Source organism: Mixophyes fleayi, chromosome 9 (genome assembly GCF_038048845.1).
Source record: "Mixophyes fleayi isolate aMixFle1 chromosome 9, aMixFle1.hap1, whole genome shotgun sequence".
In the NCBI taxonomy this organism is placed as follows: domain Eukaryota; kingdom Metazoa; phylum Chordata; class Amphibia; order Anura; family Limnodynastidae; genus Mixophyes; species Mixophyes fleayi.
In genome coordinates, this window is record NC_134410.1 from 37,998,440 (window position 1) to 38,014,279 (window position 15,840).

General features: G+C 36.7%; 1 protein-coding gene across 3 annotated transcripts in view; it reads right to left on the reverse strand.

Annotated features, from left to right (window-relative positions):
- Positions 1–15,840, reverse strand: part of FGF13 (fibroblast growth factor 13) — a 281,106-nt gene that overhangs the window by 241,798 nt on the left and 23,468 nt on the right. Inside the window, exons 1-2 of one of the 3 annotated variants that reach the window (XM_075187304.1) lie at positions 15,301–15,446; positions 14,701–14,885 (exon numbers count right to left, since the gene is read on the reverse strand). In XM_075187304.1, coding sequence (XP_075043405.1) covers positions 14,701–14,749 — 49 coding nt within the window. In that variant the 5' untranslated portion in view covers positions 14,750–14,885; positions 15,301–15,446. Of the gene's footprint in view, positions 1–14,700; positions 14,886–15,300; positions 15,447–15,840 lie in introns of those variants that run through there. The other 2 variants (XM_075187309.1, XM_075187305.1) reach the window with 2 other exon arrangements.

Consider the following 15,840-nt stretch of genomic DNA (forward strand, 5'->3'; position numbering starts at 1 on the left):
ATGCTGGACTGCTGCAACATTGATGATGATGACTATCATCCCCACTATGTACCCGCTTCTGATTGGCTGATTGACCTTTCCAGCTAATAGTACTTAAGTCATTCGAGTTGCGGCTTCATGTGAAGTCACGTCCGTCTAGTCTAATCACTTTGGATTGACACATCCGTTTGGAATGCTGCAGGAAAGAAGATTCCCATTGGCTTTTTAAAGGGGAAAATAACAGGAGTATTTAATTTCATTTGTACTTGTGTTCGCATGTAAAAATTAAATTTTATGTGGAGCATGCAACTTTCACATTTATTAACAACACTGTAAAGACACTATTTTATATATACTTCATTACATTATTATATTGTGTATGTATAAATAGGGGAGTATGGCTTTCAAATGTACTACTAACACCCTCAAGTTTGAGTAAGAAAAGGATGTCCCGAATGCCTTATTATAATTTACCACTGCATGTGTATTTATTATTTTAGCCTTCTGTTACCTTTGGTGATTTGTGCTCCCCTACCCTGACCTAGTCATCCTCTATATAGACACTTGTTGACATGCCTTAGACTCACGCCCACATATTTGTTCATGCAATCTTTAGGCAATGGGCTTTCAATAAGAAATGAAGGTTTTCATTTGCTTTGTGTGTAACAATGATGTTTGATATATATAGCAAACACCTAATTGTCTGCATTTAAAGAATAATAATAATTTGAATTTTATTTAGATAACAATTTAAGTACAGAGGGAATAACACTATCCAGACACTAGCTGCACCACATTCAACAAGAGAAAAAAAAAACCATAATAATTAAATGTTCCCTCAGCATAGACCTTCGTCAACACTCTATTTATAACTTCCTGGAGGAGAGACAAGCCTTGACAAGAAAGTGTAATGCCTATTTCTGAATTTTGAAGAAACTGAAGCCCCAGTGAATGTCTGATTTATTTAGCCAGCAATCTTCAAACACAAATTCAGAATCAAACAGGAACACTGAGACCTGGAAGCTTCAGCTATGTCACTTAATGATTTCTAAATATCTAAAGAATTACACAAATTCAACAATTAAAAATTAGTATGAAAGAAATGTTAGTATGAAAAAGCTACTGGTTCTCATTAGATGCACTTACATTTAAGAACATGGTCATACTCCTGCCTTGATTCTACTGTTATTTTGATGCAGAGAAAACACTTTAATGAATGACAAAAAGTTCCATTTTATTAAGAATTTTATTTAGTACAGTGGCTTGTCAAAACAAGTGTTAAAGTAGCTAATTATGTTGTACAAAAGTAATGATGACCTTGTAAAGCAATCTAATAAATGTGAATTAGAAAATCCTGGGGTGTATTACATTCTACTTTTTTAAACAAGCCACATAAGTTGCACCAAATCTGGGCCCTTATGGCCATATACACCCAAATTGAATACATCTAGTTGTTTGGTAGATGGGCTACTTGGCCAAGTGAACAGATCTCAGCCGGGCACCTTGTTAGAATGAAACATTCTTCATTGCAGTATTGCTCTTAGCTCACAGTTTAGCTAGACCAGGCCTGGCCAACCTGTGGCTCTCCAGGTGTTATAAAACCACAAGCCCCAGCATTCTTTGTCAGTAGATAGTCAGCCGATAGCTGGCAGGGCATGCTGGGACTTGTAGTTTCACCACATCCGGAGAGATCCATAGATTGGCCAGGTCTGAGCTAGGGCGTTATCACACACTTATTTAAAGGGATTAACTGTGACATTTTGTGATATGTGCTCGTAGGTGCACCACATATAAAATAGTGAAGTTTACTCCCATATGTATCTGTCTAAAGACAACACACATTTATTTATGTGGCCATCCACAGACAAGTTTATCCTCCCTGATAACTCAACTCCATTTGTTGAGCTTGTGAAATCCAAAAAGGGAGTAGGGTTTCTTTTTGGTGCATGGTCCATGTTCCCAAAGACAAATGAGAAAGGAATTGACATTTTTCATAAGAAATCTATAAGGTTAGATGAACACCAAGGCCATGTCTGTTTCAGGTGTATCTTACATACATTCACTAAACAATGAATGCAACAAAGTAGATCAATAATGTATGTACCATGCTTGATAAATGTAGGTGTGAATGAACCCAAAACATAAGTTATAGAATCTTTAGTTAGGAAGATCACCTGAAATTACTGTTTGTCATTGCAAATTTTGGATTCTTTCCTCTAAAAGTGATAGTCACCCTAGCCACTAATACATTAATAATAAGTCACCCTTATCTACAAAGCCCTCAACAACACTACCCCTGGATATATCTCAAATCTCATATCAAAATACTCTCCCTCCTGCCCTCTTAGATCTACGTCTGACCTGTAACTTGTCTTGTCTCTGATAACCACCTCTCACTCCCGACTACAAGACTTCTCTCGCGCTGCTCCCCACTTATGGAATTAACTACCACGCGCAATCAGACTTTCCCCCAGCCTTCAAATCTTTAGACGCTCTTTGAAAACCTATCTCTATTTTAGAGGTGAACTTATTCCCGATAACACTCTTCACACTAATGCACCCTCACAACTGTCCCAATATCCACTCTGGCCACATTCGCTCCTCTTGTTTTATCTGTGCCCTCTTCCACTTAGAATGTAAGCTCTCTAATGAGCAGGGTCCTTCATACACTTTGTTTTCATGTCTGCGTTTATTTTGTCTACCTTGTATGTCCCTGTTTTATGTATGTACTGTTTTCCTTATTGTACGGCGCTGCAGAGCACTGTGGCACCTTACAAATCTACAATTATAATAATAATAAATACATGCCCAACACTGCATGGTTACTCTAAGACAGGTGATCTAAATACATTTCACAATAGAAATTACCTGAAAATTATTGATTTTATGCAGACTCAAGTGGATAAATACAAATATTTAGTGATGATCTTATACATGATTTTCTGATATATGTATCTGCAGATTGTATCTTGAGTCATTTTAATATGCATCCCATATCAAACCATTTTCAAATCAGTTTATGTCCATTTCTATATTATATACTGGAGGACAGACAGACATAACAGATGAGCACAATAATGCCTTTAGTAGTTATTTAGCATGAAAAAGTATTCTGGAACTTTGCTTTTTGTTTTGCTCTTACCATACACAACTATAAACCGGTACTCATTAGCTCATGGTAAAATAAATCCTTAGTGAGCGATACTGCTTTGTTTTCATAAACGTTATTACAGAAAATGTAATCAAGCCGGTGACATGGTTAGAGACTTGTGTTGTTCATCAGCAATGTTCTAGGTCAGAATTAATCTGGCTACTCTCCAAGTGTTGTATGAAGAACAGTAGACTAAAGATGAAATACAGCAGATAAATAATATCTCAGCTTTCATGCTGAATGGGTTGAGGTGTCGAGTGAAATAGGGCATACTGATACATGAAATTACATATTAAAGAACAACACCACCCATTCATTATCACGGCTATTAAAATAGAATTAGCTCCTGATGAATTTGAGGCTGAGGGAGAGTTGGTCGCAAAGTGGGTGTAAATTATTCTTTAAAAAAGTGCATGCAAAAATATAGCATTTCCACCCATATGCAGAGGAGTACACATTGCGATGTGCGTTCGGCTCCACATTGGCAGTATGTGCACCTGGTTTGCGCCAAGTTATCATCATCAACTATTTTTGACCTGCTCTCTAGCAGGTGCAAAATATATGCCTCCTAACAGGCGTATATGTGTGTTTGTGCAGATCTGCATAAGAAACATTTGTGTGAACACACCCTTATTGTACTGTAATTTGCATGTCAGTTCCCTAACCAGACCTGCCTCTCCACTCATAAGGAGGTGTAAGTGGCAGGTACATGCAAATCTGCATTCGTCAGGAGAGGATTGGCAATAGAGCTTACCAGGACTTTTGGCCATTTATTTTTTCTTACGCCCGGCTGAGATAGGGGAAGGCAGACAGCCCACACACATTGGGGCTGGTCACAGGCACACTTAGACATTTATTAGAGACGGGCATTTGTGTAAGCCCCCTATGCGGCCTCTTTAGTCAGCAGCTAGGTAGTTCAGGATGACTTGTGTCGTGAACCGGCTCCCATAGGCAGGGATTCGGGTGAGGAAGAGCTCAGCCTGAGACTGCGACTATAAGGACCTATAGAAACACTAATGGAGAAAAACTTTAGTATCTTATGGTAAGAATAATTATTTCACTTTAACATGGCCACTTAAAAATTGTTTGTTTCTATCGGAGCTAAGTCGTTTATGAGAAAGGCAGCAAGGATTATGCAAATACAAGTTCATGGGTCAGAAGTCAGAACCCATAAAACAAATTATGTAATTATAATAGTGAGGCTGATCACAACAATATAGGACCCCTAGCGGCTTTTCTTTAATAAGTACTGTAAAGAATGGGGTTTGTATGTCATTTTTTCAAAGGTTTTATTGCACCAGCAGGTAAAGTTGTGTATGGTACAGTAAAATCGTTTCTGGAGTTATGAAGTCCCACGGATCAACATCCAATGTTCCGCAGGAACGTGTATAGAGAGATTTATACTTATTTTCTATAGTGCCTAGGGACGCAGACTGAGAGCTGGGGAAATTGATTCTAGGCAAAATAGGAATATGAATGAGTTATAAAGAATTAAAACGTCATTAGTCAAATGCTTGGCTGTTACAGAATTTACCAGTTATGAGTAGTACTGTACTTGTCACAATGCGTGGATAGAATGGCAATGGTGTCACAATTCCAAACATTAATACGGCCGGAAAGGGGACTTATACCCTGTTGTGGTACTTTTTACATCTAGGTCAAGAAATATGGGCATTCTGCTCATATATTTGTATGAGTGGAATTCAATAAATTAAACAATGATTGCCACTCTACTAACAGTCAAAATGTAAATGTCAGTCCTAAATCTTTAATTTTCTCTTATCTCCTGTGCATAGTAAATGTTTTTACTTCCCTTTGAGAAGTTTACTACATCAGGGGTGAACAAAATGTTGTGAAGTTGGGGACTAATTAGATGAATGATGAGCCAACTAGTTACTTTTAAGAAGGGTTAACAATTTGCAAACCCCACCTACTTTTGTATTGATTTGGTCCCGCCCACGTGAGGCTACTTTCAGATTTTTTCCAGGTTCACTTTAAATTGCCAATCCGCCCCTGACATTGGTATATATATATATATGTCAGTTGTCTTGTGTGTACGCTTAGTGCGAATTTGTACAAATTACACTATGCAAACTGGGATACATTCAACTCGGCATCAAGCCTTAAGTGGTGGAATTAATTTTAGGTGTGGCAACATTAAATAAGAAAATGCATTTCATTTGTAAATTCATTTTAAAATACATTTAAAATAGATGGCAACTACAAGAATAAACTTAAGTATTTACAGAGACTGTTCCTGAGCTGCAATTTCTTGCAGTGTTTGACCCAATTTACCGATATAGAGAATGTTATTTCATTCCATTTTTGAGAAAACATTTTATTCCCCGTGAGGTTAAACTGACAACTGTCACACTAGGAGTTTTGCATTGCCTTCCTCTAGATCAACACAATTAAAATTTATGAATGATTGAACTTAATGGAACTGTGTCATTTTTTCAACTTTACTATGTTGTAAAGAGTATTTTTTATTTTTTCATACATCAGCATTTTCCATCATTTTCAGGAATAATGAAATGAATTTCATTGAAAGCTCCCCCTTATTCCACATGTTGCAAGCACCCACTACAGCAAGATGCCGATGGCTGAATGACTTTTGAAGCTATAGGGGCTGATGGTACCAGCCAGAGGCAATGTTAGACAAAGTGAGTATTAAAATAGAAAATGAAAAGTAAGGCATTTCTGTTCACTGAGAAATTCAGTATGGACCACTGAGCAGATATGGTGGCATTTCAGATGGGAGAGATTAGATTCCCACAGTTGCACTCAAGCTAAGATTTATACTCATAGTCCTGGTCTAGAGGTGGTATTATTTAGGTTAGTTTTATCATTGGGAAAGCTTTTTGTACACTCAGCAGCAGCTATTTATATAGCGCCGCAAATTCCGCAGTGCTGTACAAAGAACTCGTTTACATCAGTCCCTGTCCCATTGGAGCTTACAGTCTAAATTCCCTAACACACACACAGGTCAATTTGATAGCAGCCAATTAACCTACTAGTATGTTTTTGGAGTGTGGGAGGAACCCCACGCAAACACGGGGAGAACATACAAACTCCACACAGATAAGGCTATGGTTGGGAATTGAACTCATGACCCCAGTGCTGTGAGGCAGAAGTACTAACCACTGAGCCACCATGCTGCCCACTCATGCAGAAGTGTTCTTGAGCAGCATATAAGTAAATGTGTAAATGCCTTAAGTGCATGAATGAAATGCATGACATTCTTCCCTATTTATCAAAGCTATTTAATTTGAAAGGTTGGTCAATTGAGCAGCAAAACTTGTGTATTATGTAAATAGCTGTCAAAGGTTTCCATGTATCTAGTGTAAATGTGAGTGTACATGACACACATGAATAAGACACACAGCGACATCTCAGACCATCTGCAAGCATCAGGCACAAGTGTCCATACGAGACAAAGTGGTGACACTGGGCCCCAGAAATAGAAGTGTATTTTTGCATTACTCTTAGCCCAGTTCTCTCTGCTCAAGCTGGGCAATCTGGAAATCATAGTGCTGAAAGCTGAATTAAAAGTCCAGGGTTATAACGAGCAGCACAATCTCTCTGTAGCCCATCAGGGTGGTGCTCTTAATAGCCAAATTAAGCATTTAGCTCTTTTATTTCTAGATGGCTCATCTTGGAAGGATCATTGGCTCTCAGAATAATGTTTTCAATGTGATATAAGAAATGGAAAGCGTCTGTTAATTTGCAAATCCCATACTTCGATGCTGCAAAATGCTGTATAATGTGCACTGTAACCAGTTGATACATAATTACTGTTTATTTTTACCATATGATAAAAAAAAAAAGTGAACCTGCAAGACAAATATAGGTGCACCTTTGTCCTATATAGGTGCACCCCCCCATCAAAGGGCTGGGGGGGTGCACCTATATAGGACAAAAGAGGTAACTGTTTCAGGTGGAGGTTTGGTTAAGCAGCAAAAAGTACAGGGTTAAATTTATTGCTGTAGAATTCTAAATTTGTTTTATTTTGTTATTAAATATAAGTATAATAGTAAGCTAAGGTAGCAATACTTGACTTTTATGGTGTAAACAAACAAAAAAAACCACATTAGATCTCATTTAGAGTTAGGCGCAAAGTCCGTTTTAGGCGCATCCAAAAAAAAAACACTATCAAGCATGTGCAGCAAGCACCATATCCGCCTGCATCTTGGACGCAATTAACACTTGTGACAGCTTTCGACTCCCTACAAGAGAATGGGAGGAACGCGGAATTGTGAAGGTGTGACCATGTAAATACATCCTAGTCGCAGTGAGGCGCAGACGGAACACACGTCAAAACAGGGCTAAAGCTGTGCGGCAGGAATTAGGTGGTGCAAGCGGTTAGCTAGCTGCAGGAACTGCTCGCAGCTCGATAGGGTATTAAGAGTGGGACGCAACTGGGTTTGCATGCCACTCGTAATACCCTACCAAGCTGTGGCACACTCCCACTCCTACACTTCTTACACAGACTTTGCGTCCGACTCTAAATGAGGTCCATTGTGTTTTGTAGAATTTTGCTGTGTTGAGCATGCCCACTCCTGATACTTCTCACCATCATCACAGGGTAGTTAAAAGTGGCACATTATAGCCATGCCGTCATTTGGAGGCGTCTGGCTTATTGGCGTGATATGGATGTGATATAACTACAACTGGATGTTGCTGGAATTTAGAAACATGTTTGATTTTATAGGTGGAGTTTGATTATTATCTATTGATTTTTTGATTTTTTTTGACAAAGTGTGTAGGTCACCTACACACAGTGTAGAACGGACTGCTAGAGCATGCTGGGACTTGTAGTTCCACAACAAGTAAAAAGTCATAGATCTCCCAAGCTTGATCTAGTCAACTAGACAAATCCTGATTTATACTATACTGAAAATACATTATTCTGTATCGTTATTCAAGCATTTTTCATATTAATATTACCGTTGCGTGTTGCTATCCTATTGATTACTACACATGCTACAATACAATAATTGCACTTCAGGAAAACACTCGTCATTATATAAATAATGTTCATTTTAAGGACTTGTGGCAGAAGATCAGGAGACACATTGTTTTAAGTACCATAAAGCAGGATATAGAATTCTGACTTTCTGCAAGGTAACCTGTACTTATCCCATGTTGCTCAATAGCATTCCGGTATATATTATCCAATATTATATCAAATAATTTACTTTTACATCAAACATTTACAAGAGGTTCATGATATGAGGTCTGATTAATATTAAAAACACTACTAATATTACTTTAGATCTGTTTCTGCTGAATTATTAACTTCTAATATAACTGCTAAAATTGATGTACAGCGAACGATGCATGAAATAGCTGAAATCAAACGCTCAATAAGGGTTATAAAAATAATAAAGTAATAATGTGATCTTTTTGACATTAGCGACTGTACTCTTTGAGATGCCGATAATGTTGAAAAAGTATTTTTTGCCATCTGAACTCTGTAATTCAGATAAAGCCACAACAATAATTTCATGTACGTATGAAAGTTTTCCAATGACATTTCAAATTGGCATCACCTATACTCCAAGGACCCATTAAAGTTTTTGTAAATTGTATTAAGTTCTTATCATCAAAGGCATTTGAAATGTAAGAACACAGTGAAACTGCTGTATCACTTTCTCTTAATTGTAATTCAATGAAACTAATTACCATCATACTAGCATAAGCTATTGCAGCAGAAGCCAAGATAAAAATTATTAACTAATAACAATTTTTACATAACTTACTGTCATTATATGCCCATTCAAGTGCCATAACCACACATGTACCTGGGCTGAAGGACAGCTTGGTACTGTGTACAGCAGTAAAAAGTCCATCTTTTTAATGTGGACTGACATTATTTAGTAGTCCCCTAGCCATTACATATAGCTGGAAACCTCTGCAGAAAAAACTTGACACTGCTCAACTCCATACTCGCCAGCTTTTGCAGCAAGCTGTCCAGGAGAGGGCTCCATCATGGGGCGTGGCCACTGGAATCACGTTGTTAGGTCAGCCTATCACAGCAGGGGACGGGATCAGAATAATGCTTTTAGCCCCACCCTCACCCACTTCACCAATAAGGAGAGTTTGCCCTGCTCTCCCGGAGAGTCTGGGAGATCTCCCAAAAATGTGTGAGTCTCCCGGACATTCCTGGAGAGTAGTAGGCAACTAGGAACTCTCTCCATAGCAGGGTAAAGGTAGACAGCTATGTTATGGTACTATCATTGCTATGGGAAGTTATTTAATAAGCCTTAATTTTAAAGTGGAAAAACCCATTTAAGTTGGGAAAAGCCAGTTCGACATGACCCACCCTGAGTACACCTCCTGCCATCCTAGGATATAAAGCTCAGCCACAGTGATCCTGTTCTTAAAACTCTCTGCTCTACCTGCTCTCGAATAGTGCACTTTATTATTCTTCTCAGGATACTATGACAATGACATGGGAAAGACCACCGCCAAGTGCTACCTGGGAAGAGGAGGAGGATTGTCTCAAAGTGGGACCATGCCTGTGAAATACAGTATTTCTATCAATACCACAATCATTAAAACATATTCAAAATAAAACAAATGTAGGAACGTTTAATGCATTTTCATTTTCCCATAATAAACAATTGTTATGTTACTCTTCTTGAAACATTTACCAACCTGGCCCACATTGGTACAGTGAAACACAACTGTGTCCAGTCAATCTGCTTGGGAATTACAGTGTTAACTATTCAAATAAAAGATGGCACACAAGATTTGTCCTTATGGTAGAACTTCTTATGATAAATAATTTCACAACGGGATTTTCCATCTCCTGCCGATCTTGACAACCATAGGTATATGTATCTCATGTTATGTTATGAGCGATACATTTTAGATAATGTTTTATAGATATTGTAAGTTATATTAGATATAAATATCAGATCAGGAAATCTCATTGCTTCTGTTGAGGATGTACAGAAAAAAACTAAACTGAGATTTGTAATAACACTTTGTTTAGCTGCTTTTATCCCAAAAGAAATTAGTACATAAAAAAATTAAAACACAGCTTATGTGATGTCATACAGTTGGTACATAGGGCATAGTGGCCCATTAAAAACTCAGGTAAGTGAATTTTTAATATGCAGTGCAGCAAAATCTACTGTAAACATTTTTCGTTTTTCTCTTGTCCAGTCCTAAAAAAAGGGGAATTTGATTTTAGAAACCAAAAACTTTTTTAAAAAAAAAAAAAACGTTTAAAAATAGTATTTATAATTTCTTTCTTTACCTACTTTAAAAATCTTTTTCTTTTATATTATCAGTGTAATAATCCATCAACAATAAAGATAATCATTTCAATCCACTGGCATCACTAGAATGACTTAAGCACACATTGCAAAATTCATGTGCCCACGTGTGTGTGTTTTTAAGACATAACAATTGTCTGCTCTTCCGACGGTCTTGTTTTAGATCAAGCTCCAATTTCCAAGATTCTGAAGTACCCTTTTACCATAAAATACGTCCTGGTTGAAATGCAAGTTGCTTATTGTTATAACTATTGCATTACAAATATTTTATTGTAACAGTGTTATTTTTTTATAACTGTTATGCTATTAATATGCTAATGCACTCCCTATTGTAAATGATTTGACTACTATAAATTATTTGGCTATGTGACCATATAAAAGTCCAAGGTTGCAGGACCTCATATATATAATGATTTACAGTGAAGGGTGCATTATTCCTTATAATACACAAGTTTTCCTGAACTGATGACACTAGAACTCACTGTTCATATATATATTATTTAGGGGAGTTTATACATATATCAACCACATTTGTGTTTTATAAAGTGCATAAAGCTACATTGTGTGGACCCAAGTTTATTTCTTGGCCCTTTCTATCAGTGGTCCGAACTCCAGGGAATATGTTCAGAGAGATAGATAGACAGAAAGATTAGATAGATGATAGCTAGATATGGGAGAGATAAATAGATTATGAGATAGATATGTAGAGATAGATAGATAGATAGATAGATAGATAGATAGATAGATAGATAGATAGATAGATAGATAGATAGATAATAGATAGATAGATAGACAGACATATAGATTAGAAAGATCATAGCTAGATGTGAGATAGATAGATAGATAGATAGATAGATAGACAGACAGACATATAGATTAGAAAGATCATAGCTAGATGTGAGATAGATATGATAGAGATAAATCAATATATAAATAGATACATTGATAGATAGGTATGAGATACATAGATCAATAGATATATAGATACATATATTAGATAGATGATAGATAGATTAGTAATATAGATAAGATAGATCATAGATATGAGATAGATATGATATAAACAGATACAATAGATAGATAGATAGATAGATAGATAGATAGATAGATAGATGGGTATGAAATAGATTATGAGATACATAGATCAATAGATATATAGATACATATGCGATAGAAACATGAGATAGATGATAGATGTTAGAGAGATAAACAGATAGATGATGAGATAGATATGTATATATATATATATATATATATATATATATATATATATATATATGAGACATATTTATAGAAAGACATATAGATTAGGTAGATCATAGATAGATATGAGATAGACAGATAGATATGAAAGAGAGAGAGAGAGAGACAGACAGATTGATGTATAAATAGATACATTAAATAGATAGACAGATCATCTTGACTCATTCCCTATAAAGCACTACTGTTTAAATAAGCACAAACACTCATATGGATATTAGATAGATATAAGATAGATATTAGCTAGATAGATAGCTCTGTTTCATTTCCTATACAGTGCTCTGTTTACATGAGTACATACAGACATGTATACATAAAAGACAGTCAAATGAAAAAGGTGAAATAAACGGGAAGTCTTGGATAGCAGCAAATTACAAACATATTTCTTTACAGACCCTCCACTTGCCAGCAGTACGACACACCGGGAAAATGTGACTTAAAATAAGAAGCCCATTGCGTAACCTATATGAGACTGCAGAATGGAATTTATTAACATTTTGGAGATTCAGTTTCAGGAACTTACCCAATGGATACTTAAATTAGCTGCTGTATACAAAAAAATGGTTTTGCTCCTAACTCAATTTAACATAAATGATTCATACCTTCTGGTGTCATCTCTATTAATAATTACTCAAATTCATTTAGTTGATACATTTCTGTCTTGCAGGCATGGATACAACATATTTGCTTAAAGTGAAAACCCAACAGGAATCCTAAAGCTAGTGGTTTGAAACATTAGAAGGCAGTTGCCAAATTTCTGTTGTTTGTATCTATGAATACACCTACATTTCCTAGAATCGCTTGATGTAATAGTTTCCCAAGATACTTTATTGGGTTGAAATGACATATAAAAAGTCATCAGTAGAGGATTTATCCAAAATACTGTGTATTGTAGGATCACTGCATCAAAAAAATGTAGGAAAAAGAAGATATTATATGCAGACTGCAGGCTGTCCATAAGATCCTATTGTACTGCAACATAATATCAAACACAATCAATGCTACAAATACTTGCACTATACCTGAAGCTTTATTAATTCCTTATTTGGTGTATAGCATTCTATATTGTTCGAAACATTCTATATTTAAATTTGCTGACTCAGTTAACAATTGTATGGCTGTTTCCTAGATTATCATAGACAACAAAGCATTTTACATACTGAATAGCTCCATTCTTGCATGCAAACACTTTCAGGGAAAAATGCAATATACTCAATATAACTATGCTTTGAAAAAGTAATTTATATAAGCAATTTAGGCAGTACAACTGAATTAGATATAATATTTAGACACTAATGTGTATGTGTGTAAATATATATATATATATATATATACATATATATATATATATATATATATATATATATATATATATAGACACACACTTCTGATGTCGTAGACCCTACAAAATGTATGTATATATATATATATATATATATATATATATACATATATATTTATATATATATATATATATATGTATGCATATATATATATATATATATATATATATATGTATAATTACACACACGTATAAGTATATATATAAAATATGTCGAGGCATATATAATATATACTTTTATGTTCTATATTTTTAGGGAGATAAATAGACTAACCAGGTTAATAACATTTACTATCCTTGAGGAAAACTTTGTAAAGTGATAAATATGAATCCAACCAATAAGTGCACCACTGAGTTTCCCATTGCTATATATTTATTTTGTCTTACACTTCAATCATAGACTTGAATGGACTGACTGTCAGACAGTTGTATACCTTGGATCTGCATCATAGCTGCTGGTGTTCGGGATGCAAATGAAACTAATGCAGTTGCAGTGTAATCTACCTCCTCCCCCCACCCCTCCTGCCCTTCTTGTCTCCATGGCAATTGTCACCCAGTTTACATCCAGCAGCACAACCAGTCGATTGCATGGTAATATGGGGAAACACATCACAGCAAACGTCCAATGCTTGCAGAAGACATGGTCCCTTCTCTGTTGTTAATGTGACAGTGGAAGATTAGCATTAATAATCCCATATAAGAGCAGCTGATTGCTGTATGTCACCGTGCCACGGCGTCCACACAGTGTGCTCCTTTGAAGCATTAACATTGTGAGGACTGGAGAACGGCAACATGCTATAAAGTAGCACGCTGACTGTGAAAGGGTTAACTGAGAGGCTGTCATAAATCATCCCTCTTTTTGGAGGTGCAGGGTGTATACAACTTCTGAGCACAGGTGGCACAAGCAGCGCAGGAATTTTTTACGGGAAGGATTACAACATTGCTTTTAACCAAAATATTCATTCTATCGACATACACTACTTACAGTACATGTAGCAATCATTATGTTTACATCTTATTGTGGAGAAGCCTAAAAAAACAACACCGCTGTTGTTAGTGAAATACTTGTACAGTGCTATATGAGATTGTTCATATATAATGCAGTGTCAAAATGGGTAAGAACGCAGGAAAACTAACATATGCTTTTGTGATGCAATTTGTAATACACTTTCCATGTCCATTTTCCATGTGCTTTTACCAAAACAATACATTGTACTGGTAGTGCACATTGACACAAGACATAGGTCATGCTGCATTCTAAAAGCTGAAATACAGCGAAAAGCACCATTGCCTCTTATTTGTCCTATTGTAATGAGTTTTTCAAGGATTTATTAACGTGTGAAAAGCACAAACAAGGTAGATAGGTGTGAATGGTCCTCAAGGACAGTACAAATATCTCTCTTCATATTGGAATTGGTAAGTTTTTATTTCCAGCACCTGTAATAACCCCCATGGCTAGCCTATGGGGGACATGGTAAAATTAGCATCTGACACCTTCCACTGCAAGGTGCTGACACTGTTGATCCTGTAGGCACCTGGCATATATCATACATTACAGTGTGTGTTTGATTTGCGTCTCTCAGTCACTTCAGTGTCATACAGGCATCACAAAGGTTTAAAGGTAGAAGGTCACCACCTGCTAAAATCAGGCTCCCCTCTTAGGTTCATGATGAGCTGCTTACCCTTAGAAGCATCTTTTTCCTCCTTCGGTTTGATCACCTTTCCACTCATAGATCCCAGTTTGCTTGTAAAAATTCCCAAATGTGATTGAATTTGTTCTTGGATAGGATTCAGATGAATATATCAGACAATCCTCCTCGATCCCCCCAAAATGTCTGTATGCAGGCGTCTTTTTATCCCCCGATGACTAAAGGAAACAAAGAAAAACAATAGGCGATGAATGATATCCAGTTGAGGGTCTTACTTCATTACTACTGTCCCCAGGATGCGAAAACACAGACAAAGAGACGTGTTCTACCTTTCATATGCCAACAACCCCCACCCCCTATTGCATGCCATCACCACTTAAAGACATACCAGGAATAGACACAAATGCGAAACAAAAAAAAAGGCACATTGCTAAATATGGATGGAACATGTAGGTGTCTATGATGCTGTGTAACTGATTTGCAGAAAAATAAATAAATAAAAATGATTTGGTTTGACTGCTCTGTCCCTGGCAAGTGATGGGTTAATATGATGTGCATGCTAGCCCCGCATTGAAAAGGTCTAGTTAGGTTTCTGTCAGTTTGGTGTCTGATGTGAAGGATGCAGTGTCTTACCTTGTCCCCTTCTCTTTCTTTCTCTCTCAACTGAAGTAGCAGAGATGCTCTGGCTTAGACATTGAAACACAAAAGCTGCCTGTTATAGTAAGAGCTGCTCTAATGGGAGCTTGCCGTTGTCAGATCAGACAGTCAGGGCTGGAAATGAGCTGGAAATAACCTCCTTAGATACGCCTCCTCCTTCTAGAAATAGAGGTAAACTGGAGGTCCGCCTACTGCCACTCGGATGGACCACACCAGAACAGCCTTAGCAAGACCAGTGTCAGAAGAGGATGAAGCCCCTATAGAAAACTCCACCCCTGGTCAATCAGTTTCTTTAAGAAGAGTCACATCACTATAAACAAGAACTGTCTGCTTCCTCAACAGCACATACGACAGTCTTACCCCTAGCACTTTTATAGCGGGCGCAACATACCATAGCTCCTAACAGTGACTGTTTTCCAGGGTTAATTCCCATGTTTAACGAGTAGTCTCTGGATGTTTTCATCTATGACAATGTCCTGTTTATTTCCTGTCTTTCAACTTAAATGACCTACCTTT